The sequence below is a fragment of the Lynx canadensis genome, chromosome C2 (genome assembly GCF_007474595.2).
Source record: "Lynx canadensis isolate LIC74 chromosome C2, mLynCan4.pri.v2, whole genome shotgun sequence".
Classification (NCBI taxonomy): Eukaryota; Metazoa; Chordata; class Mammalia; order Carnivora; family Felidae; genus Lynx; species Lynx canadensis.
The window spans coordinates 65,423,682-65,449,254 of record NC_044311.2 but is presented as its reverse complement, the minus strand read 5'-3'; the positions used below and the strand labels follow the sequence as shown (position 1 = coordinate 65,449,254).

The window sequence follows — 25,573 nt, the reverse complement described above, 5'->3', positions numbered from 1 at the left end:
GATCTCAGTTTGTGGGATCATTTGACTCCTGCAAATGACTCCTGCATAGAGCTCTACTCTGACAGCACAGGGCCTGCTCGGGATTCTTTCTCTCTCTGTGTACCTCCTCTACTCACACATGTGTTCTCTCTCCCTCTTTCTCTTTCTCTCTCTCTCTGAAAATAAATAAGCTTTAAAAAAACACTATCAGTTGTTTTAACTTTTTCAGTAAATTGGGCAACTGATACATATAGAAGTTGAATTATTTTATTAATATTTGCTCTGCTGCCTATATTGCCAGCAAACAAATATTAATGAAATTACTGAAATAGCTCTTCGTGGTTAGATTAATGGCCTCTTGTTCTTGTTTTTCATAAACATTGGTTCATGGTGTTATAATGCAGCGTTTTCCAGCTCACTTCATGGCCAGGCATACGTATATAATAATAATACTTTATATGGGACATTGGGGTAAAGGGCTCTCTGGAGCTTAGCTCCTCAGGGGCTGAGGGGATCAGTATTCTAGCACACGTGTACACTCTTCGAGGCACACCAGCGTGCTGCATGCCTATTCTGGGAAGCTGTATTATGGTGCATCACAGACTTTATATAGTCCTGATTTCTGCTAGTAACATTGTTTCTTGATCTTATGATGACATGAAATGTTTCACTAATCATCAGCGTTCTGTTTCATATTTTCCAGAAGGGCACTGTTACTCTCTAGCTGTCCTTCTTTCCTAGGTTGGAGAGTCTCAAGGAGATATAGTATCTAAATTCATGCACCAGTGTCAGGAAAGTTTCCTGCCTCTTTTTGACACTTGTTGGACACTAGTTGGACTAGTCACTCGCTGCCACAAGGCTTCCAGTTATCTGGCTTTGAACCGTGGCCATTAAGTCTTACTGAGAGGTTAGTTTGATAAGTCTACTCAATAGGAAGACCTTGTATAAGAAGTGGAAAGGTTGAGGGGTGCCTGGATGGCTCAGTCAGTTGACCGTCTGACTCTTGATTTTGGCTCAGGTCATGATCCCACAGTCACGGGATTGAGCCCCACACCAGGCTCAGGCTGTGTGGAGCCTGCCTGGGATTCTCTCTCTCTCCTTCTCTCTTTGCCCCTCCCCTGCTCATGCTCTTGGTCTCTCTCAACATAAATAAATAAACATTTTTTTTTAAAGTACAAAGAGGGGAATATACTCTGTAGGGTCTTTGCTGGGTGGATGACTTGGGTCTCTTCTCTCTTTGCTCTTTCTCCAACCAAGTAACTTCCTGCAGACACTTAATGCAGAGCTCAATGCCCTCAGGTTCAAAGGACAAGTGATGGCAGACTGTATGTTGCACATTTCTGAAAAGCTCCTGGTAACGTCTGAGGCGTTCTGCTTCTCAGTGCTGGAACCAGAGTTAACTGGCTGTTTGCCTCTCCCACACTCATTTCTTTCTTCTACTCTCAAAACAACCGACACACTTAAGTATATAAGCTACAAAACACTTTAAAGATACCTATAGTAAATATAAAACTTCTCTCTCTTTTATTTGCATTTAGATAAAGTATTCTTCCTCGATTCCTAGTGTGTTATTGGACCTGTGATTGCTGATGGAGAGGAGGAGGAAAAGGACTAAATCCTAAAATGCACAAGTCTTAGTTTTCAGTCCTAGAACTACCACTTATCCAGCCAAACGGTCATGTTTAATTTCTAAGCCGTCTTGGTAAAATGGGACTGATGATACCTGTCCAGTTTCCCTCTCAGAGCTAATCCGAAAAATCAGGTCTCATGTATGAAAATACTTTGCAGGCTCTAAAAGCAAAAAGTAAATATAATCTGTTATCGTATTAAAAGTGGGCAGTGGGTCCTCAAGAGTACTGTCAGCTGCTTGTAGGAATTCAAACACCAAGAGTGGGTGAGTGTGGCTCTGGTGGTGGTGGAGTTGACTCATACCCTCCCTCTGTGTTCCCTCCCTCTCCCTGCAGAGCAACCTGATCCACTACCTGGGCCTGAGCCATCATCTGCTCGCACTGAATTTTATCATCGTTTCTTTTGGCAAGAAAAGCGCCTGGTCGTCTCCTCAGGTGAAGGTGACCGATACTGACTTTGACGGTGTGGAGGTCAGAGTGTTTGAGGGCTCCCCAAAGCCAGAAGAGCCTTTGAAACGCAGCGTTGTTTACATCCATGGAGGAGGCTGGGCTTTAGCCAGTGCAAGTATGTCCTGGTCACCTTCAGGTTGTTTGGGATTGTGGTTGGCCCTGGGAGGGATGTGTGATTGAGTTTGACTTCCTTATTGGGTAAGGGCCATTTGACTTGGTTCCCCTGGACAGTCTCAGCTACCTCTATTATCCCAGCAGGATTGTTAATAGTGTCCCCTTTTCTCACTCAAAAGGGTCCTGGTTTTTGATGATTGATTCTATGATTACCCTACATACATAAAGGTTTTGCCCACCTGTTTACTGCTTGTTAATTCAGGCCCACTGTTTTGAAAATATTTCCTGTGACCGAAATCATAGGCTAACTCATGTGAAGGGCTGACAATAGCTTTCTCCACCAAGACAAGTTGAAGTTTCGCTGGGCCGGAGTATGAGGAAATTATCTGCAGCTCTTTTGCCGACTTGTGTTTGAAGACATTTTTCTATGAAATAGGACAAGTGTTTCTGAATACCTACATTAACTCATCCACGTTCCATCTGCTTATGAAACCAAAGATGAAGCTATAAAGGGTGTACCACCATTAAAAGGAAACAATGCTGCAAAATTCAAGAATATTCTTGTTGGTGTCGGATAACTTTCATGAGCAGAACACATTCAAAATGGCAGGCAGCCAAGTGGAGCAGCCTGGCGGAAAGAATACCAAGGAGGAAGTAAGGGCCTTATCTCTGCCTGTCATTATGGAGCTACTACCGCATCGTTAGCCCAAAGCCTTTGGCATCCCGTAGGCTTACGGCAATGACAACTTGTTCCCGCTTGTGTTTTTATATAACATTTGTTTAATGTGGCAAAGGCCAAAGAAGTATAACTTTTTCTTGTAATCCCATTTCATATTCATTATTTATTCTTTGATTTCATGGATTTGCTCAAGTTTTCAACAGATGTTTACTGAGTAAGTAGGTTTGCCCAGGACTGAGGGGTTCTCTGGGGGTACAGGACTTCCAGTGGAAAAACTCAAATAGTTATGTACAATCTTACACTTTTGGTTACCCTAATGTGTGCTAGGGGATGAGAACACAAAAGGGAGTAACAGAAATGATTGCAATCTATATAGTATCGGACACTTGCCCAGTGAGACATTCCATGGAGACCGGGAAGTGTAAGTGCTGGAAATGGCATGGATTATGAGTTCACATGGCCTTTTCCCCATAATTTTGACTGATCACTCCTGCCAGAGGAAGAGCTCGGGCTGTGGGCTCTCTGCAGGTGGTTATGTAGTTACTAAACTTCTGGTTCTAAGACTGCCTTGGAAAATGTATAATTAAAGTAATATTTGGCTCTCTGTAGGCAAATTCATCTCTTAGTTTATTGAAAGAAGAGCTAAGGGATTCAACTTTTATGTATTAAAATTGTTTGTCACTGCATACCTTTGGATCCTGTTTCTAAGAATGCTAAGACTTCCTAAAATTCTATTTTTTATTTGTTGGTTTAAACAAAATATCCTGTTCTTCCAATTGGAAGAATTCAATTGAATTGCAGCAAATAAAGATATTAAAACAGAAAAATTATGTAGTTCTAAGGAGGTAACTGTTTATCTGCACGTTTTTTGAAAACACGTATATTTGAAGAGCTACAAAATCAGAATTTGGTGCATTTCTCATAGCCTATTATGAAATCAATGGCTACTTAGTTAAAAACGCATTCAAAGGTAACCTAATATGGATGTCCTGTTATTTTATACTAATTGCATTTTATCAGAAACCAGATTTAATTTTTGCATTTGTATATGTAACCCTATTAATGATACATATTTCGATATTTGCTTTTTATGGTTTTTATTATTAATAACTTAAGTGCAAGTCTAAGAGCAATCCACGATTAGCAGAATTTAAAAATGGACAGTGTTAAGTAACTTGTTTAATAATGATTGTTCCTTTGTCTCTTTTAGAAATCAGGTATTATGATGAACTGTGCACAGCAATGGCTGAAGAATTGAATGCTGTCATTGTCTCCATTGAGTAAGTAATTAATACTAGTCATAAAAAAATAATTTTTAAGAAGGGATCTTAGATAACCATCTAGTTACTGTACTTTGTAACCAGTAAAATAAAGTGCAAAATACAGATCCAGAAAGTTGAAGGGATTTGCCCAAGGTCACACAAAATGATTTTCTGATATAACGTAGAATTTCTTGAACTAGTTTTATAACACCTTGAATTATCTTTTTATTTTAGTTTTGAAAACTTCTGGAAAAGTTCTGAAAAGAATTAACGGAAATTGAGGAAAATATACGATCAGTTATCTGCAGGAAATAATTTTGTTTACTACCTTTTAAAATTTAAAACCAGGGGTGCCTGGGTGGCTCAGTCAGTTAAGCATCTGGCTTCAGCTCAGGTCATGATCTTGCGGTTCGTGGGTTCAAGCCCCACCTCAGGCTCTGTGCTGACAGCTCAGAGCCTGGAGCCTGCCTCGGATTCTGTGTCTCCCTCTCTCTCTGTCCCTCCCTTGCTCGTGCTCTGTCTCTCTCTCTCAAAAACGAATAAATGTTAAAAAAATTTTTTTAAATAAAATTTAAAAACCAATTAAGAGTTGGAAAAGTCATTCTGCTGGAGTTCCATTCTGTATCTCAGACCTTGTAAATGTAATGTGTTCAGCAAATCTCAGTCAATGCCGTTATTGTCATTATTATTAATAGTACTAATAACAGTATGACTAATAATTATAGCAATTGTGGTGATAGTAATAATACAGAAATCCTGGTACCTGTCCTGTGGCAGGCATGTGCCGGAGCTATTGCATACATTGTCTCTCCTCCTTCAGACCTTTGTTCACATATCATCCTTTCAGCAAGGCTTTTCTTGATACTATTTAAAATTGCAGCCCACTTTTCCTGTTTTATTTTCCTCCAGAACTGTCATCAACCTCTGACAGACCATAATAAATATTTAATACATAATAAATACTTATCATGTGTGTAGTGTGCTAGGTTGAAATAGACTAAGTAAGTTCCATGAAGAGAGGGATTTTAGGGATTTTTGCCTGTTTTGTTCATTGTTTGTTTTAATTTTTTTTAATGTTTATTTTTGAGAGAGAGAGAGACAGACAGACCATGAGTGGGGGAGGGGCAGAGAGAGAAAGGGAAACACAGAATCCAAAGCAGACTCCAGGCTCTGAGTTGTCAGCACAGAGCCCCATGAGGGGCTCAAACTCACAGACTGCAAGATCATAACCTGAGCTGAAGTCTGATGCTTAACTGACTGAGCCATCCAGGAGCCCCTGTTTTGTTCATTGTTAATCATTAGTGCCTGGAGACATCCCTGGCAGATAGTGAGTATTCAATAAATATTTACAGAAGGAATGAATAAGGAGTCTTTCTTAATTCTCATATAAATCATCCAAGATAAGTATTTTGTTATTTTTCTCATAGATGAGGAAATTGAGAGCCCAGAAGTTAAGTAACCTTCATAAGGTTACATAGCTAGCAAGTTACATAAATAGAGTGAGGCATTAAACCCAGGTGTTGAGGCCCCTATACATTTTTAATCCAATATCAAGCCAGTATTGAAGAAAGCTGATAATGCTGAGCCACAAGATTATAACATTAACCACTTTCCACGCCCAGAGCTCATCCAGCTCTCTTCTTCCCTCTGCCTCTCTCCACCATAGCTCATCCCCTCTGTGCCCTTGCTCCAGATCTGAGACCTAAGAGAATCTGTTCTTCTGCAGGGTCTGGGAAGGGCTGGTGTCCCAAGTCACTTGGGCAGCTGTGATCCTGGAACAGAAGACTTAGTCACACGGAGCAGTGTTATTGCTCCTCCTTAGCAGATTTGCCCTCCAAGACAGCTCTGGACAGCTCCCAGCCTTCCCTGGCCTCTCCACACACCACCCAGGTCACTCAAGGGCCCTCAGTGCAGTTTTATAATGTAGGAACCTTCAAGTAAAGGATTGCATCATCTAGCCTGGGCAGCTGGCCAGAGAAAAGCAGGAGCTGTTTAAATAGCTGAGCCCCATTATAGAGCTAGACCCTACAGCTCAGAACTGAGGAACCAGCCTCATGGACTTTTCAGTGGTTTCCTGTGTAGCTCCAGCTCCTCAAATCCTCAAAAGGCTGAGAAAAGGAGGGAAACTGGGCTTACTTAACTTGGCACCGTGAGGATTCTCCACACAGGCCTTACCATCCAGGGCTTCAATATAAGCAATTGGCAACGTGCCTAAATTCTTCCTACATGCCCTTCTCTACCCGTCACCATCTGTCTCAAGTAAAACAGGTGTTCTTTTAATTCCAGGCTTATCATAAAACATAGATAGGATGTTTTTAAGATTTCTTTTAAATCTAGAAGGACTGCTCTCATCTTACCTTTCCATTGTGTCTCATCTATGTAGTGTACTATCCACAAGTTTATTACTGGGAGGCATCACGGCAGTAGGCAAGTACTGTTACTCAAGACTGCATGACCTCAGGCAGATCATTTAATGAAATGTGCAAACTGGAGTTAAGAATCCTTCCTGTATATCTAGAATGTGAGCTACTGGGAAGAGAAATCATGTCTTCTTTCCTTTGGTTCCCATCACCTAGTACAAGACTTAGAACATGTAGGCTAAGTAAAACACATGTTGAGTTAGGTCAGTGACTCCAGAGAATTGTCATGAGTATCAGTTTGGACAGTGGAGGTAAGAGGGCTTCAGATACTCTAATGCACTAGACAAGTCTGGAGGATCAGTGCTCTAGCCATGGAATGGAAAGACCCAACTTACAAATTTATTTATCAACTGTGTGTTTGGAACTCACAGCACTCCTTTGCAGAAATCAAGAGCTAAGGTGGTTAGAATCTAGGCCAGCCAGCCCACAAAAAGTCACATAACCTATGCTCTAGTTGAAGGATAGCCAATACCACGTGGTCTGTGATCATGCTGTTTCTCTTGGAAAGTATATTCAGCTATCTAACTTGGGAACATATTTCTTCTCACTGCTCACTTCTTTCCTCTTTCTTCCATTCCACAAATGTTTATTGAATTTCTGTTATGTGCCAGTTACTGTTACACTCTGCTGACATAACAGTGTAAAGCAATCATAATCCTGCCTCCTGGGGGTTACAATCTAGATGAAAAAACAAAACACAAACAAGTAAGGTTAAATTATGATAAGTGATATGAAGTAGAAGGCATCAAATAGGTAATATCTTACCTAGTTTAAAGGGTTTATTATTAATAGTGTTAATAAGAATGTGAATAATAATTATAGCAATTGTGGTGAAAGTAATAATAATGCAAAAATCCTGGTACCTCACCAAATAGGTAAGATCTTACCTAGTTTGAAGGGTCAGAGAATTCATGTCTTAAAGAAAGTGATGTTTGCATTGAGCTCCTAAGAATGAGCAGAATCTAGTTAGACAAAGTGAGTTGGTCATGAGAGTCCAGACTGGTGTAATGAGAGGGCTTGGGAGGAAGGGGAGAAAGCAGAGAGCGCGAAGGGAACAAAACACAAGAGAAGACAGATGGGGAGATTTCTGGCCATGAATAAGGAAAATAAGAAAGAGGAGTGGATGATTTGAGAGTCTTAGGAGGATGATGGACCCCTGGTTCTCCTGGAATTCTACCTTCTAGTGGGGAGGCCGTCTGGAGACCACTGCTCCTTATCCTTGAGGGCCATAGGTTTGGGTGGCAGCATGGCTTAGCTTCCCATGGGGTGTGGCTCCGGGGAAGGTTATAGCCTGAGGAAGCTGGTAGGCAGTGGTTGAGGGCAGCCCTGGTAATGGAATCACTCCCATGCAGCGAGTACCAGGAGCTGGAATGCCTCAGTTCATGTTGCTGGTGCTGGCTCACAGTTCTGGGAACAGACCCAGCAACTAAGGTAGATAACAGCCTTAAGATATAAAAATAGACCTTGCTTCTGTTCAGTTGCTTCTACAATACGATGCTGTTCTTACATATCAGTTGCACACAAATATTTGTTAAGCAAATAAAGTTCATCTTATACTACGCAAGTAAGATACATGAATTCATGCTCATTTATATAATCTAGGAAGGTCCTATTTTATGTTCCTAAACCTATTTTCATAAACCTATTTCATAGTGCATTTTAGCCAGAACACTGTACCTTTTTACCTGTAGTTTATATAAGACACAGTATTGGAACCATAAGACATAAGGAAGATTTAATTTCTTTCTTTCTTTTTTTTTTAAATGTTTATTTTTTTGAGAGAGAGAGTGCTCAAGCAGGGGAAGGGTAGCGAGAGGAGAACAGAGGAGCCAAAGCGGGCTCTGCACTGACAGCAGCGAGCCTGATGTGGGGCTCGAACTCACAAACCACGAGATCATGACCTAAGCCGAAGTCAGGTGTTCAACCTACTGAGCTACCCAGGTGCCCCTAATTTCTTTTTTTTTTTTTTAATGTTTATTTGTTTATTTTGGAGAGAGAAGGAGAGAGCGAGCCAGGGAGGGGCAGAAAGAGAGGGGGAGACAGAATCCCAAGCAGGTTCTTTGCTGTCAGCACAGAGTGCGATGTGGGGTTCGAACCCACGAACCGTGTGATCATGACCTGAGCCGAAACCAAGAGTTGGATGCTTACCCCACAGAGCCACCCAGGTGCCCCCATCTTTTTTTTAAAGATAAAATGTCAGATACTAGCAAAGTAGACATGTTGGATGTGATTAAATTCTATTTGATCTACTTAATTCATTACTTCTACAAGGCATCTTCGTTGCTTTTTTTGGGTATGGAAAACGGTTTTTAAGTTGTGTTATGCTTTTAATTAAATCTTTTCTACACTCAAACTCCCTATTTTATGTAGGTGGAGACATAGTCCCATTCCACCAAACTTCAGGTGGCATTGTGCACAGAGCACTTGAAACTTCACAGAGCTGTAAAGAATGTTGCTAATGTAGACAGAAAAGAAGCTGGAGTACTTATCTTAGTCTGCGGCAAACAGGGTTATAAGGAAGGAGATCTTTATGTTTCTCTTTTTAATCCACAAAATTAGATGAGTGCAAGCTGACAAAATCAGAGTGCTTTTAGGAGGCTGAGTACACCACACATCTCAGTAAATAGTTGTACAAATAAGATAGAAGAACACAGAGTGACGGTGACCTAGCTGTGACTTGCTCTCTGTTCCTTTTCCTGCTCTTCCTCTGAGTCCTGAGGAGAGAAATCCTCATGTATCACCCCGATCTGGGCAGCACCGGATGGTGGGCAGATCAGATTCCCGAGGGTTCTCCTCTGAAGAAGGAAAGATTTGAAAATTTCCCTTTCACTCAGTCCAGGCCAACTTTAGCCAATGTAAAGGCCAACATCACAAATAACTTAATGCTAGAGAGAGATAATGTGCTTCTTTTAAGAAGTAGCTTGTTTTCTTTTCTTCCTTATCCTTAGCTAATGAATCTCTCCTGTTTAGACATATTCGACTAATGTCTTCTTGGCTGTGTTTTCTAGTAACCTGAAAAATCCACTGGTTTCTCTCTTGTGGTTTAGGTCTTTGAGAATTTCTGGGGAGCAGGGGGTAATCGGAGCTTTTACAAAAAGCCTGTGATGCAGCTGCAGAGCACCTGACTGCAAACCACAGTGAGGCTGTGAAGCCAGCTTCCACCCACACCTGAGCTCTAGGAAGCTACGTTTAGCTTCTGAAATCGCGAAAGGAGGCCAGGGGGAGGAGGCACTAAGCCTTCTTGGGCTTTCATGGCCACCTGGGAGTGCTCTGGCGCCTTTGTTACCCTTGTGGGTATAGGCAAGGTTTGGTCTGAATGGGAGGAGGCCGTTTAGATAAACACCAAGAGCCTGGGGAGATCCCTGCTGTGTATATAGATAAGTCTCAGAAAGTCTTAAATTGTGAACTGTGCATCAAAGAATCGCTTCATTAAAAAAAACTTTTTTTAATGTTTGTTTTTGAGAGAGACAGAGAAAGAGCGTGGGATCACAGTTCTAGGCTCAGTCACTCCTAGGGTTTTGGCAAAACATCCTGACCTCTTGTCAATTCTTTTGAATGTCATTCTTGTCCAATCAGCCAAGCCTTCACTGATCTCAGCTCTCCCTTGCTGAATGCCTGGCAGTCAAAACTATTGCAGGGGCAGATTTTGAGAGTAGAAACAGAAAGGAAGAACTTTCCTTAACCTTAACCTTTATGCTTCCACTTTTGTGCAATTTTATTATATGTTTATTTTATTATTTTTTTTTATCTTATTTATTTATTTTTGTGTTTCTTTAATAGAAAAAAAGCATCTGCCTGGTAGAGGAATAAAGAGATTCTTCCTCTGGAGTTGTCTCTCTCAAATAGAGAGCATAGTAGGGATGTAATTGATTTGTTTCAGATAACCCCTGCTGAAGACAGGGATTCTTTAAGACTGAGGAACATAATTAACCTTTTTATGTTCTCAAGGTGAATCTATTGAACTCTTCTCAGGAGCTGGTAAGAGGGAGCTTGGGGAAGCCAAAAAAGAAAAAAAGGAAGGAGATTTTATTTTAAACCTACTGAATCTAAAGGAGTATAATTTCATTCCAGTATATCTCCTGTATCTTTCACCTAAGTGGCACTGGATGAAGCAACCTCAGTGTCCTTGCCTGCAGCTCAAGTTTGTACACACTGTTGCCAGGTGAGGTTATTTTGAGGGACAACGTGTATCACAATGCTCATAGAATGCTAGTGTCATTCAGGACTTCAACTTCAGTGGGTTTGGATCAACTCCCCCCACTCTGGGCTTGTGTGCATGTCTGCTTTGGACTTAAGAAAGACCTTGTAAGTCTTTCTGAGCATCTCTCCATTTCCCTGGTACTGTGAATAAAGTAGGTAACAAAGTAACAGACCAGAGGCATGATACTGCTTATCTTAGGTACGTGTACATCAGAGTCTTTAGTACATAATTATGACTTTCCATCTACTTCTAGAGGAAATAGAGGTGTCTGTGCTATGACCTATTGTTCGACTTTAAGAGCTCCAAGGAAGGAGAGTGACTTTTGGCTGGACTCGGAGAGGGTTTCATGAAAGAAGTGGCATTTGAGATTAAATTTACAGGATCGGAACATTTGATGAGTTGCTGGGGGGAGGGAAGAGAGAATAGAGACCAAAGCACTGGGGAAGGCAACCGGCAGATGTGTTCGGAGAACAGTGACTGTATGGGCTGGACTCGGTGATATTTCTCAAGTTTGGCTGTGCGTTAGAATTATTGGGGGCGGGCGGTGGGGGGAGGATTTTCCTTCAAATATAGACATGCTAGGCTCCACCCCAGACCAAATACTTTGGAATGTTTCATAGATGGCCTCAGGCCTCAATGTTTTTGTAAAACTCCCAGGATTATCCTAGGATGCAAGCTGAGTTGAGAAACCCTGAACTACGCATAGAATACAGGAAGTAGAGGCCTTGACAATGTGCCCCCAGAGTAGGTAGGTTAGGAATAATTTCTTTTTTTTATGTTTTTTTTAAAGCCATATGGCTTATCACTTTCCTCGCCACAGGTGGTGCCATATGACATATTTTATATGTAAAAGTATAAAATAAATCTTTAAAGTTTTGTTTGGAAGAAATAAAAGTATGTTCATAAAGATGCACCACATGTCAGGCACTGTGCTAGGTGGTTTGTTTGAGAATATTTTTGCAAAACCATTGAAATCATAAGGGGTGTCCTGGGATGTCAGAAGTCTATAGTTCTGAGAATTTACTGCTTTGATGAGGTCATGAGAAAACACACACACACATTTAAAAGGCTGTGGATTTTCAAGAATAAGAATATTTTTTAAGGCAGGGGTTACATGTGGGTTTTGAAGTCAGTGGTGAATTCACCACGCAGCTTTGCCACTTATCAGCTGTTGTAGACAAGTTATGCATCCTCCTGGAGCCTCATGTTCTCATCCTTTTCTTTCTTTTTATTTTTTAAATGTTTATTTATTTATTGAGAGAGAGAGACAGGGCGTAAGCAGAGGAGGGGCAGAGAGAGAGGGAGACACAGAATCTGAAGCAGGCTCCAGGCTCTGAGCTGTCAGCACAGAGCCCAACACGGGGCTCGAACCCACGAACCATGAGATCATGACCTGAGCTGAAGTTGGACACTTAACAGACTGAGCTGCCCAGGCGCCCCGTCATGTTCTCATTCTTAAATCCATGAGTTTGCCCTGCAATTTGAGTGAAACACATCTGTAGCATATTTGGCAGGTGCCTCACCTAGCAGAAATAAGATAATTTTTATAGAGTGTACACATTTGTTAAACTGATTAAGCTTCATTCCTGAGTTTACAAGCAAATTTTGTATTTCTATAGCAGGAGGCATGTGCAGTTAACAGATAGGCAGAAGCCAGCACTGCAGAGTCATCTATCCCTGCAGTGAGCTGGGCAAATTGTGACTATATCTGCCATAAATTCATCAGGTGCTTTAACTCAAGATCTATAATTGTGAAATTAAAAAAAGTCAGAATCCTTTCAGTACTTTGCAGAGACCTATCTTTAAACAAAAGCTGCAGACAAATACATTTATACTTGCTTTCTTTGGCTATAGCACTCATAAATTTTCTTCTGACTCTTGAGTGTTCTGTGGCTACAAAAATATTACAGAACTTTTATTATACTTCTCAGGTCAAATTCAAGTTACTTTCAAGGCTTATCTTGAACTAGGTGACCTCAGAAATGTATAGTTTCACTATATTTTCAAATCTATGAAAATAGTGTCCCTTTTTATTGAATAAAATTAGAGAAAGTTTTCAGCTTGAACAAAGAGAAGGGTTTAGGAGGTAGATCTTTAAGGGCACCAGGAAGACGCTTGTATTATAAACTGTTTTGTTTTTTTTTTTTTTTAAGTATGTTTACTCTGTTATCTGAGCCAGTTATTAATCAACTGATAAGATTGTAGCAGTAGCAGGGTATCTTTTTTCTTAATTAGAAATTTCTTTTTTTTTTTTTAAGTTTATTTAATTTATTTTGAGAGAGACAGAGTGTGAGTAGGGGAGCCAAAGAGAAAGAGGGGGAATCTCAAGCAGGTGTGCACTCGAGAACTGTGAGATCATGACCTGAGCTGAAATCAAGAGTCAGATGCTTAACCAGCTGAGCCACTCAGGTGTCCCACCAATTTCTCTTGATTCAAAGTCACTAGACCTTTTGGGAAATAACATCTGAAGATTCAATTCATGTATGTGTACTGGTAGAATATGCTCTGTCATATTGGGCTACCAGGAAAACAGTTTATTATATATGGAATATTGCTGAGACAAAATAGCCCTTATTCTCACAACTTGACTCATGAAGGACATGTGTTTTTATTTCATTGAAAGAATTAAGAATTCAGCTTGGTAAACTGAAGTTCAAATTGAGATCAAGTCCTAAAACTGGGGGTAAATGGAATCATATAAGATGGCGCCATCTAGTGGACACAATTGTATAATCCTACTCCTTTCACTCATTGATCAGTAGGATAGTAGTACTATATAGCATAGCAGCCACTTTAGGGCATAATGAAATTCAATGGGACAAAAATCATTTTGGATGATTAAATGATCACCACAGATAGGAAAATAAAAAAGAAATTAGAAAAATTATTTTATCTGTTATAAGGTAACCACTGAAGGAATGTCACATTTAGGACTTTTAAAATGCAGTAATCAATATTCACTACTTCTCAGAGTATTTCACAAATGTTTGTTCATTTGATTGTATTTGCATTGAATGGCAAGGTAATTAGCTGGATTTTTGATGGGAGAAAATAAGTTTCTAAGAATAGGTATGTTAATTATAAAATGAAAATGAAAAGACCTGAGTTTTTTGTTTGTTTGTTTATTTCTTTGAAGAGAGAGAGCACGATCAGAGGAGGGGCAGAGAGAGGGAGAGAGAATTCCAACCAGGCACAACACCATCAGTGCAGAGTCCGACATGGGGCTTGAACCCATGAACTGTGAGATCATGACCTGAGCCAAGGTCAAGAGTAGGACGCTTAACTGCCTGAGCCACCCAAGCACCCCGAGACCTGAATTCTTAATATTACTAGATTTTAATTAAGTACTTAGTTTCTATTCCACCTTGTTTTTATCTGTTTGACTTATTTTACAAATAAAGTAACTTTTTGGTGCCCCAGTTTCTTTTGTCTGCAAAAGGAAGGTATGTTAATAAAAGGGTTTACTGGATGGATGATTATGTGCCTAGCACATTGATAGACACTGGGAACACAGCGATGAATAAAACATAGTCCTGATTTCAGAGAACATACTCTTCAGAGGAAACACATAAATCATTTTAAGATGAGGCAGTAAGAACAGTAATATACTCCAGCACATAGAAGGATCAAGGAAAGGCATCCAGCTCAGCCCCAGAAGCAAGTGGAGTTATTATAGTCAAGGAAATCTACCTGGAGGAGTCTAAACCCATGAGTAAGGCTTAAAGGCCGAGTGAGAATTAATAGGGAAAGAAGGAGGAGGCCGAGAGGGCACTCCAAGCAGAGACTACCAGCAACTATGGATTTGTAAGATGTTATCATGGATGGGGTATCTGACACAATTTTGCTATGTTTCTCAAGTAAATCATGAAGGATCCCATATGGAGTCATTAAACAGGAGACCAATGAAGTGGCTGATGTTGCCAAGTCACCTTCTAATCCATAAGTGTTGTGAATTGAACACTGATTTCCAGAAATAAAATTCCCAAATCTGTTACGGTTCTACCCATATCTTAATAATCAACATCCACCTTTAACTTTGAAGTTGTGTTTCATGGCTGATGATAAAAAAGGGGGGAAAGATTATTGCTAATACAAAATCATTACATTTTTAATCCCTTTTTCTTTAATGTTTATTTATTTTTGAGAGAGGGATAGACAGAGTGTGAGCAGAGGAGGGGCAGAGAGAGAGGGAGACACAGAATCCGAAGCAGGCTCCAGGCCCTGAGCTGTCAGCACAGAGCCTGATGCAGAGCTCAAACTTACGAATTGTGAGATCATGACTTGAGCCAAAGTCGGATGCTTAACCGACTGAGCCATCCAGATACCCCCAAATCATTACATTTTTAAACTAAGTATTTGATTTGCAAGAAAATGAATGGCTCAGGGGCGCTTGGGTGGCTCAGTTGGTCAAGCATCCAACTGTTGATTTTGGCTCAGGTCATGATCTCACGGTTCGTGAGCTGTCAGCTCAGAGCCTGCTTGGGATTCTCTTTCCCTCTCTCTCTCTGCCCCTCCCCCACTCATGCTCCCCCCCCCCCAACCCTCTCTCTCTCTCTCAAAATAAACTTTTTTTAAAAAAGAAAATGAATGGTTCATTTTTAGATTTATTTCAATCCTTACCTGTTTACTTCTGTGTCAGAAGAACCAGCTTCCCCATAAACTTTAAAGGGCCTATAAAGACTTGGTGAAGTCCTTAAATGAATACAACTTTTGTCTTCACAGATACAGGCTAGTTCCAAAGGTTTATTTTCCTGCACAAATTCATGATGTTGTACGTGCCACGAAGTATTTTCTGCAGCCAGAAGTCTTACACAAGTATTCGGTTGACCCGGGCAGAATTGGCATTTCTGGTGACAGTGCTGGTGGGAATTTGGCCGCTGCTCTGGGCCAACAGGTAACAGATTGCCCTGACATGCTGGTGGTAAGAGGATTCTTGCTAACCTGCAGACCTACAAACATATTCTTCGCTATGTATGGCAAAGGCTTAGCAGGTAGGCTGGTCAGTATGGGGCCAAGTTATTCAGATGACTGCGCTGGGAGAATTCTCAGATCTTTCTGAAGTAGGAAGAGGGGTAATTGAAAGAGATGTCACCTCTGAGTCCTTGGAAAGTCCCTGATTACAATTAATATGAAAGATGGGCTAACAGTTTATAGGGCTCTCTTGCTCCTCAGCAATATGCATGGAAATCAAGTATCTCCAGCTTCTTTTCCATATTGGACTTGCAAAATATTTTTGCTTAAATTCCAGTTGCTAAGATTGTTTCCTTAGAACTTTGAGTCAAACTGAAAAGCTAAAAAGTGTTTCCCAACATTTTTTAAAATCTAAAAGAAAAACAATTAAAATGGGTCAGCCACTTCGAGTGTTATAATACCAGTTAACCTGAGCTTACCTGGTTAAATTCTCTGGTTAAAACTATCTAGCTCTAATAGCACCCAAAATTTTGGGAGGCTGTATAAATTCAAAGATAAGTATATTTTCTTCCTCTGATGGATTAAACAAGTTTAGAAGAGCATCTCTGTCTTCTCATCTCCAGATTTCTTTTGGTATTCTCAAATTGCAGTACATAGAGAACTTCTTTGGGCACTGATGGGTTTGCTATACATGTGTCTTGATGTGGTAAGAAGAAAGTCCTGGTGCAGTGGGGAGAGGATCATGGGCTTTAAAATTAGCAGTGGAATGGAATCCAGTCTCCCTGCTTTGGAAGCTACAGGGCTTCAGGCAAGCCCCTGAATATCTCTGACTCTCAGGAAAATGAGGATAATGCCATCTGATTGCAGGACTATTGCTGGGACTTAGTGAAATGATGTATATGCAATTCCTGGCACATATTAATAGTACTATTAACTGATCATTTCCTTTTGCTTTTACAGAGCAGTTACATCTTCCCTGGGGGATGGGGTTCTAAACTCTGATGTGAAACAAAATTGTACAGCTAAAGTGACCTTGAAGGTTGTTTAGTTGCCTATAAAACCCAGTGACCTAGTTAGCTGCCTTTTAGATGTTACATGCAAATGTGTACCATTTTGGACCCTAGGACTGGAAAATGAGGCAGTGTGTTCACATTTTGTGAAGGCATGGGGGGATGGAGATCTGATGAGATAGAGGATGCGTTCACATTCCCATTTAACCTCAACTCTGGGGCACATGCTCATTAAGGAGAATGGAGGGCATGTTGCCAGCACTATTTAAATTCTCACTTATGCAGCATGAAGACTAAATGCTCATCAGAGGAGATATCCTGAGGTCCTGCTATAACACTTTGGAGTCCCATCATCTGTTCATTTAGCTTTTCCTACCCTTCTCCTCTGGAAGAGTTAGACTAGTTTGTTTCTCCCTAGAAAGCCATTGCCTTTTTTCACTTTGCACAGAATACTGAACTAAGAAAATTTCTCATGTTATCCATCCATAGTACCCAGCAAGGTGTGCTAGTGCCGAAGGATAGATACAAGTGAAGTGTTCACGGGGGGTTAAAGACCTAAGAGATCACATGCATTTGCAGTGTTCACTAAAAACATGGGTTGCAAACATCATAACTTTCTTAGTAAACATCTGGCAGCTTGATGCATGTGTGGGGAGTGGTGCTGGTGGTGGGTGGTGGGGAAGTTTTTATTTTATAAACTGTATTACTTAATACCATGTCTGGTAGAAATTTCCTAGTTAGAACCTTTTGACTGATTCCAGGTAATGCATTCAGCTACTTTAAAAGGTGTGGTTTCCATACAAAGAGCCATGCAGCAGGAAATAATGTGTCTGCTTCCTCTTCTCCAGTTTACTCAAGATGCCAACCTCAAAAACAAGCTCAAAGTGCAAGCTTTAATTTATCCAGTTCTTCAAGCTTTAGATTTCAACACGCCCTCTTACCAGCAAAATGTGAACACCCCAATCCTGCCCCGCTATGTCATGGTGAAGTACTGGGTGGACTACTTCAAAGGCAACTATGACTTTGTCCAGGCGATGATTGTTAACAACCACACTTCGATGGACGTGGAAGAGGCAGTTGCCCTTAGGGCCCGTCTAAACTGGACGTCCCTCTTGCCTGCATCCATCACAAAGGACTACAAGCCTGTGGTGCAGACCACCGGCAATGCCAGGATTCTGAGGGAGATCCCTCAGCTGTTGGATGCTCGCTCGGCCCCGCTCATTGCAGACCAGGAAGTCCTACGGCACCTCCCGAAGACCTACATTCTGACGTGTGAGCATGATGTCCTAAGAGACGATGGGATCATGTATGCAAAGCGTCTGGAGAGCGCAGGTGTGGAGGTGACCCTGGATCACTTTGAGGATGGCTTCCATGGATGCATGATTTTCACCAGCTGGCCCACCAACTTCTCAGTGGGAATCCGGACTAGGAATAGTTACATCAAGTGGCTGGATCAAAACCTGTAAAAGAGGAAAATTTCCAGAATCTTGACCTCCTGCACCTGCTTTGGAAAGAGATGCACTTTTTAGTTGATTACTTTCCCCTTGTTACTTGTGAGTTATGGAATCTCCATTCCCTGCAGACTTTATGTTAATTTAATTTTTGAAAAATGTGTTTGACTAACGTAAGTACAAAATGTCTAAATCTGGTTCTCCAAGTGGACCAGTCTTTCTGTTCTTGTTTGTTTTTTGTGTTTTGCTTTGTTTTGTTTTGTTTTGTTTTGTTTTTAGCCAAACTACCACCAATACTCACGGCTACAGAAAACAGGACTAGGAGCTGAAATAGCTTTGCGTTCTGTCTTCGTCAAGGAATTCTTTCCAGAAGAAATTCTTCCAGCTGTGGGTGGCATATGTGGGCTCTTCTTTACCTTGTAGAGTTTACTTTACATTCAGAGCAGTGTTACTTGTGTGCACATTAAGGTCAGTGCTAGATACCAAGCGCCCTCTGTGCTTTATGGATAGATGGTTTTGTTTCCTATGGGAATTTCAACAAAGGTGTTCTAGCAAGGACAAATTTCTCAAATAACTTTCTTCCTTTAGAGTGTTAATTTTATGGGATAGCTCTCTGTTAAGTCCAGTTGGATGATGACGATACTTGAAGGTTACTTTCTACCACTATTATTAGAAAATATACGATTGCATGTAGTGGATATCTGTACATTGTAAAGTTTTTTGGTTATGCTGTCTCCATAGGGGAGATCTTTTGGGAGCAAATTCATTTAGATTTAGGATAAATTTGTCATTACAGAAACAAGTGAAAACAGACAAATGAACTAACTTATTTATTTTCATAATGAATACTTCTGACATAAATTACCAAGAGCAGTGTGTATATTTTTGGCATAGTCAGAAAAGAAGATACATTTAATATTGAAATTATGAAAAAATACCTTTAGAGGGTCTAGTTTATTCTTGAAAACTCAACTTTTTCACTTACATGGCTTTAAAATGGGGCTATTTTGGTGTATATATAACCATATATATATATGAAATGTATTGTTTATTTTTTTAAGTTATTTAATGTTAATATATACAGCTCAACTTAAGATTTTTCAGAATAACATCTATGATGAATACTAAAAATAACGATATTTTTTAAGAAACTACCTTAGAATTATATCCACATGTAATTTTATGGAAAGAGGTAAAGTAGCTATTAATACTACTGTACATTAGGCTTAAATATTTTGATGTCTATATGCATATACAAATTAAAGTAATTAGAAACTGTGACTACACTTAGTAAATTCATCTAAGTTGACAGTTGGAGAATTTAGGTAAGACACACACTGCTCAATTCTGCCCTCTGTGGTGAGAGGAACGCTAGCTCATATTCTCCAGGGTGATGCATACCTGGTTCCTTCACCTCTTTTCTGTCTCCTTCCAGCCTGGTCTAGGAGTTACTATAGCCCAAGCTTGACTTTGTGTAAAGCCTTCACTGCCAGTGGGAACATCTTCGGCATAGCAAGGGACTCCAGTTGTGGTTTGAGTGCCTCTGCCCTCCTTCCTGCCACTTTTACCACTGCCCCCACCCTGCTCTTTGCAGGGACTGCCAAGGCCAGGTCATGATACAGCCAGTTCATCAGTGGAGAGGAAGAGGAACCTTTTCACTCATTTGAAAGATGGGCACTTCCTACTTCTGGCAAAGAAATAAGTGAAAGTGTACACCCTTCTTTTTCTTTTTTTTTTTTATTAAAAATGTTTTAAATGTTTACTTATTTTGAGAGAGAGCACAAGCAGGGGAGGGGCAAAGTGAGAGGGACACACAGAACCTGAAGCAGGCTCCAGGCTTTGAGCTGTCAGCACAGAGCCCGATGCAGGGCTCGAACTTGCTAACCGGGAGATCGTGACCTGAGCTGAAGTCGGACGCTTAACTGATGAGCCACCCAGGCACCCCTTATTTTTCATTTATTGTACAAGCCAGTAGCATTGTTATGTACAAAACAGATGTAAATGCAACAGTGTGTGTATGTGTGTGTGCCTGTATGTGTATAAAAATAATCATGCAAATTAACATGCTAATGGACAGACACAAGTTATTTACTGTCTCTGAGCCGCTTTTCCCTTTCCTCTAAAGTCAGAGATTTGAATTACTTAATCTGCAAGGTGTCTTCCAACAGTCAATTCCAACCATTTGGTTGGACTGGCAAATTGTATTGGCTTCTTCTACGGTGTTTTGGGTTGTTTTGTTTTTTTGGGGGGGGGTTTGATAGGTCATTTTTCCATATATACACAGACACAAACATCATTAAAGATTTTTTTTCCTAAAAAAAAAAACAACAGGATTTTAGTTCTTCCTCTTTGACAGCTACTCTCATTTAATACTATTGTTTTTCTTACATCATTTGAAGGGACCAATGTTTGGACCTTAGTTTGAGGTTATCTACCTCTAAGAAAGCAAAGAAAATATAATACATGGGCAGAGTTTCTTAAAATGGCATATTTTCACCCAGAATTATGAGCCAAATGCTGCCATAGTTACAGACAACAAATGATTCTAGACCTTTAAAGGGTTCTCTTGGATGAAAAGGGAGTAAAAGAAAAAGGGTCAACCACTGTTTCTAATGAAACACGTGAGTTTCATTAAAGCTTTTATGTGTGAATGATTTGCCTAATGACTTGCACTGGATCCCACCCCAGACCTTGCTTGAAGTTCTTTCTTGAAATTCTCCCTGGAATAACAGCTGGGAATCAGGATACACAAAAACCAGTACATACAAGAGAGGCTAAAAAAAACAAAAATCTGAGCGTTAAGAACTCCTTTGGGAAGACTACAGAGTTTTTGGTGAAGATATTTTAGTTTGGGGTGAGTTCGCTTTCTTTTAATTTTTGTTCTTAAATAAAAAAGCTTATGTTCTGCAGATTGATTTTTTTTTTATAGTGTGATGGCTTTGTTTTGTTTTTCTATTTTATGAAAAAGTTGATAGTCTTTTTGTAATGTTGTTTGTGAAATATGAACATAAATATATGAAGAAAAAAATCTTGAAGTGCTACAAATATAGTGAAGTGTAAATCGATCTTAATGTTTTATCATTGATTTGTGAAGAATTTGAGACTATTGTATCATTCTCTTGGTGGCTATGATATTTTATGCATGACCTCTTAACTTTTGACTTTTTGCTTATTTCCCACTGCCAAGGGCAAGGCAGATTTTATGAAGGATTTTGGTAGCAAATCTATTTTATAAGACGAAAATCCAGTGTGGAGATAGGAAAGCCTGTATCTGTTTTGACTCAAGTTTGGAAATAAAATGGCTCCATCTGGGAATGTGCCTCTTTCACTTTTTGTCTCCCTTTCTGGTTCCCATCTCTGCCTCTGTATCTCAGATCCCTAGCCACAGCTCTGCTCAAATCTCCTGCCGGTCAGAATCCTCCAGCTGCCTTTCAATCACTGAGAGGTAGTTCAGTGGCCTCCTTGATGACAATCGATTCTTGTCTGGATACAGTATGTGCTGCTCATATCGGGGAAACCTGCCTTGGTCTGGCTAGAATATTCTTAAAAGTGAGGCAGACCCTGGGGCTATTTTGGGTCTTTCAATACACGTATTAGAAAGGGATGATTTTAGGGCAGATGAATTTGGATTGGAATTCAATCCACAGATGTATCAATATCACTGGAGATGTATCAGTATTACTAGAGGCAAGTTTTCAAATTAACTCTGACATTACAAGCATATCTAATAATTTCACACATGAGTTTATTTTGCTTAGTTTATATCAACGTCGTAGGAATGTTCAAAACTTTTTTTCAAAGTGAATTGTTCCTATTCTAAACGGTCACATATGTGTGCATAAATTATATTTTTCTATTCAGTTATTCAACTCAATCTTTCATTCTCAACAAAACCTCTGCTGGATGGCTATGTTTGGCTGGAGAGATCCACTAACAGTTCCAACAATTCTCCTTTGGAGCATGAAAGATGTACTTTATGTGTTTTAATATTGTTGTTTCTGTGATTTTCATTTCTTTAATCTCCCACTATTTTTTTTAACATGTTTTCCAATAGATCCTGTATTTAAACATCTAGAAGATGTTTATACCAGTACCAGATTCCCCAAATCTCGGAGATCAGAGACGTAAATATGTTTTCTAGTAGGCATACGTGGGCTATGTAGCCCTGTCTGTCACTTTAGAACCAGTATCTTGTGTCATTAGAGAAGCTGCTGGCATTTTTTTTGTGTGTCTTGTTTGGAAGGCCCCCTCCCTCAGATTTTCTCAGGGCTGGCTCCTTGTTGGCATTTGAGATAGAGAGCTCCACCTTCTGGAGAGACTGCCCAAACTAGACCCAGCCTTTCCAGTCACCACCCATTCTCTAGCCCCCTCTGATTTCTGTTTATTGCTCCTGTTTGTAGTTTAGTCCTCTGTCTGCAATTCTCACTATTTGATTATGTGTTTGTTTTCTGTTTTCCCCATATTTAAATTTAAGCTCCATGAAGGCGGGGACTTTGTCTTGTCCAGTTCTATTTCCTCAGCAGTTAGAACAGAACACATGGTGGACTTTCGAAAAGTGTTTTTGAATAAATAAATCCTTGCCAAGAAAAATTGACAACTGCCTCTATGTTGATATTTTGCCAGAGGCAAAAGGCAACCTTAGCTTGATATTAGCCAGCCTCCAGGATCCTGTAAGTCTCCTTTAACATATGAAAATCCCTTTGGAAACTTCCTTTATCTCTACCCTCACCCCCACCCCCCAAAATATATGTTGACAATCATCCTCCAAACATTTGGTCCCTTGATACACATCTGAAGTTCCCATGACTAAGGTTTTACTAGACAGTAGTAAATGACATTTTACTAACAGCAGCTAGCCCCTACAGTCCTGGAAACCTTGCTTCCAAATTCCTTAGGGACTTTTGCTATCCCTAAACCCCTCCCAACTTAAAAGTATATAACCAGTCAGTCACTCCTCACAACCCCAGTGCAACTCTTTCTGCCCACGGGTCCTGTCTCATGTTTTAATAAAACCAACTTTTCTGCACCAAGGACGTCTCAAGAATTCTTGCTTCACCGTTCACTCCCGGACCCTGAATACATTATATCACATCAGATAAAGTGCAGCTTGGGTTTGTGGTTTTTTTTTTTTTTTTTTTTTTTTTTCAATTTCTTTCATAGCTTGGGTCCTTTCTGTATTTTTCTTAACAAATATTGACTGAGGTTTTTAAATAAACTGTTGCAAACTGCCCTAAAAGAATGATCTATAGGAGTGCCTGGGAGGTTCAGTCGGTTAAGCCCAGGTCATGATCTCGGGGATCATGGGTTCCAGTCCCGTGTTGGAGTCTGTGCTGACAGCTCAGAGCCTGGAGCCTGCTTCGGATTCTGTGTCTCCTCCCTCTCCCTGCCCCTGCCCCACTCGTAGTCTGTCTGTCTCTCTCTCAAAAAATTAATAAACATTAAAAAAATTATTTTTTTAATTAAAAAAAAAGATCTATATAACACATCACTCAAAGTGTTCCATGGAAGTCAATTTAAGAGTTCGAGAAATTTTAATCAGTCAAAACAATTCTACCAACTTTAGGATATTGTCTTCTTTCTGGTCTCATTTTTTTTTTTTTAATTTTTTTTTTTCAACGTTTATTTATTTTTGGGACAGAGAGAGACAGAGCATGAACGGGGGAGGGGCAGAGAGAGAGGGAGACACAGAATCGGAAACAGGCTCCAGGCTCTGAGCCATCAGCCCAGAGCCTGACGCGGGGCTCGAACTCCCGGACCGCGAGATCGTGACCTGGCTGAAGTCGGACGCCTAACCGACTGCGCCACCCAGGCGCCCCTGGTCTCATTATTTTTAAATTGGGAATCAAATTCTATGTTCCTTATTCCAGTTAAATTCATGCAGTAGAGGTGCCTGGCTGACTCAGCTGGAAGCATGCGACTTGATCTCAGAGTTGTGAGTTAGAGCCCCATGTTGGGTATGGAAATTGCTAAAAAAAAAAAAAAAAAAAAAAAAAAAAAAAAAATTAAAACAAAAAATATTCATGCAATACTTACTTGCTTGGCCAAAGAGTAAACTTATTTTGAGTATTCTTTAAAAGATTTACTAAGCCGAGTAACATCACATCACCCTTGCTGACTCCATTTTCACCACTCTCATGGAATCAAGTTGCCTGCCTTCCACCTTCTGCTGGACCTTTTACTCTCACTGAACTCCTTCCTTCCTCTTAGCTCTATAAATATAGCCAAATCTGTCCTATCTATTGCTGAGTAACAAATTATTCTGAAACTCATAATTTTAAACACCAGCCAAATGTTACCGCGTGATGCTGACTAAGCTTAGCTTGGTGGATCATATGCTAAGTGTAGCACTCCACTGGGCTGGAACATTGTGATGGCTCATTGCATGCCTAGCAGTTGCTGCTGGCTATTGGGGTGACTGGGTTCTCCTGCACATGGCCTTTCCTCCTGGATTAAAGTCCTAAAAGCATGGCATCTGGATTCCATGATGGAGCATGCCTGAGTGTGCAACAGTGGGAAGCTTTGTATTTCCTAAGATCCAGGTTTGGAAGTTACCCAGCATCGTTCTACCATATTCTGTTGGTCAAAGCAAATCACAGGATTAGCCCAGATTCAAGGGGAGGTGAAACAGACAGCACTGCTTACTGGAAGGAGTGACAAAGAATTACAGTCCTCTTCAATGCACCGCAATTCCTGCCTGGAGACGTTTTCATTTTGATGAGCCATTGACAAGAACAAAATCCTTTGCTTGCATTTATAGTACATTGATGATGGGGAGAATTTTCCATACTTCTGGCCCCCATACGTTTTTAACCTTGTTTTTCCTCCACCACCCCTCAACTTCTGGTGCTGGTGACAGTTCATATTTTAGTACATCTGGCCTCATACGTCAGCAGAGGGAGGGTTAGGGGTATTCCTGGAAGTTATTCTCTTTGTGGGTGAGTCAGCAATAACTTAACTGACACAGCTGCAAATCACATAAACATACCCCACTAAACCCAAGCCAAATGCCCCACCATCTCACTTTTCCCTTGACTGGATCCCCAAAATGTTTGCCACCGCTCTAAGCATCTGACACCTGGGCAATGGTGATGGAGAAACTGGGGTGGAGTCAGTGACAGTAACCAGCTGCAGTTAAAAGGTATTTTAACCTTTGTGTGTTTAAGAAAAAGGCAATAATCTTGTGTACCTTTGAGTGGGGTCCCTCTAGTTCCTTGAATGGGACCCATGCCTATGAGGGGCCCTAAGCTCAAATTTTATGGTAAATCTCCCCCTGCCCAAGATTCCGGTTCATACTTTCACCCTCACTTAAATGCCTCTCCTGGGCCATCCAGTAGCCCCACCAGTGCAGCAAGTCCCAGACTAAATGCACACATTGCCCTCTCCCCCTGCTCTGGCATGGCCTGATCTAGGCCCATTTCACTGCAGGGTAGTTCTCCAGTCTCCGGTCACCCAGGCTAGGACTGTGAAG

General features: G+C 40.6%; 1 protein-coding gene across 1 annotated transcript in view; it reads left to right on the top strand.

Annotated features, from left to right (window-relative positions):
- Positions 1 to 21,420, top strand: part of NCEH1 (neutral cholesterol ester hydrolase 1) — a 60,991-nt gene extending 39,571 nt beyond the window's left edge. Inside the window, exons 2-5 of the mRNA XM_030329561.2 lie at positions 1,944 to 2,172; positions 4,061 to 4,130; positions 15,456 to 15,627; positions 17,503 to 21,420. Of these exons, the coding sequence (XP_030185421.1) occupies positions 1,944 to 2,172; positions 4,061 to 4,130; positions 15,456 to 15,627; positions 17,503 to 18,120 (1,089 nt within the window). The 3' untranslated portion in view covers positions 18,121 to 21,420. The remainder of the gene's footprint in view (positions 1 to 1,943; positions 2,173 to 4,060; positions 4,131 to 15,455; positions 15,628 to 17,502) is intronic.
- The last annotated feature ends 4,153 nt before the right edge of the window (positions 21,421 to 25,573 follow it).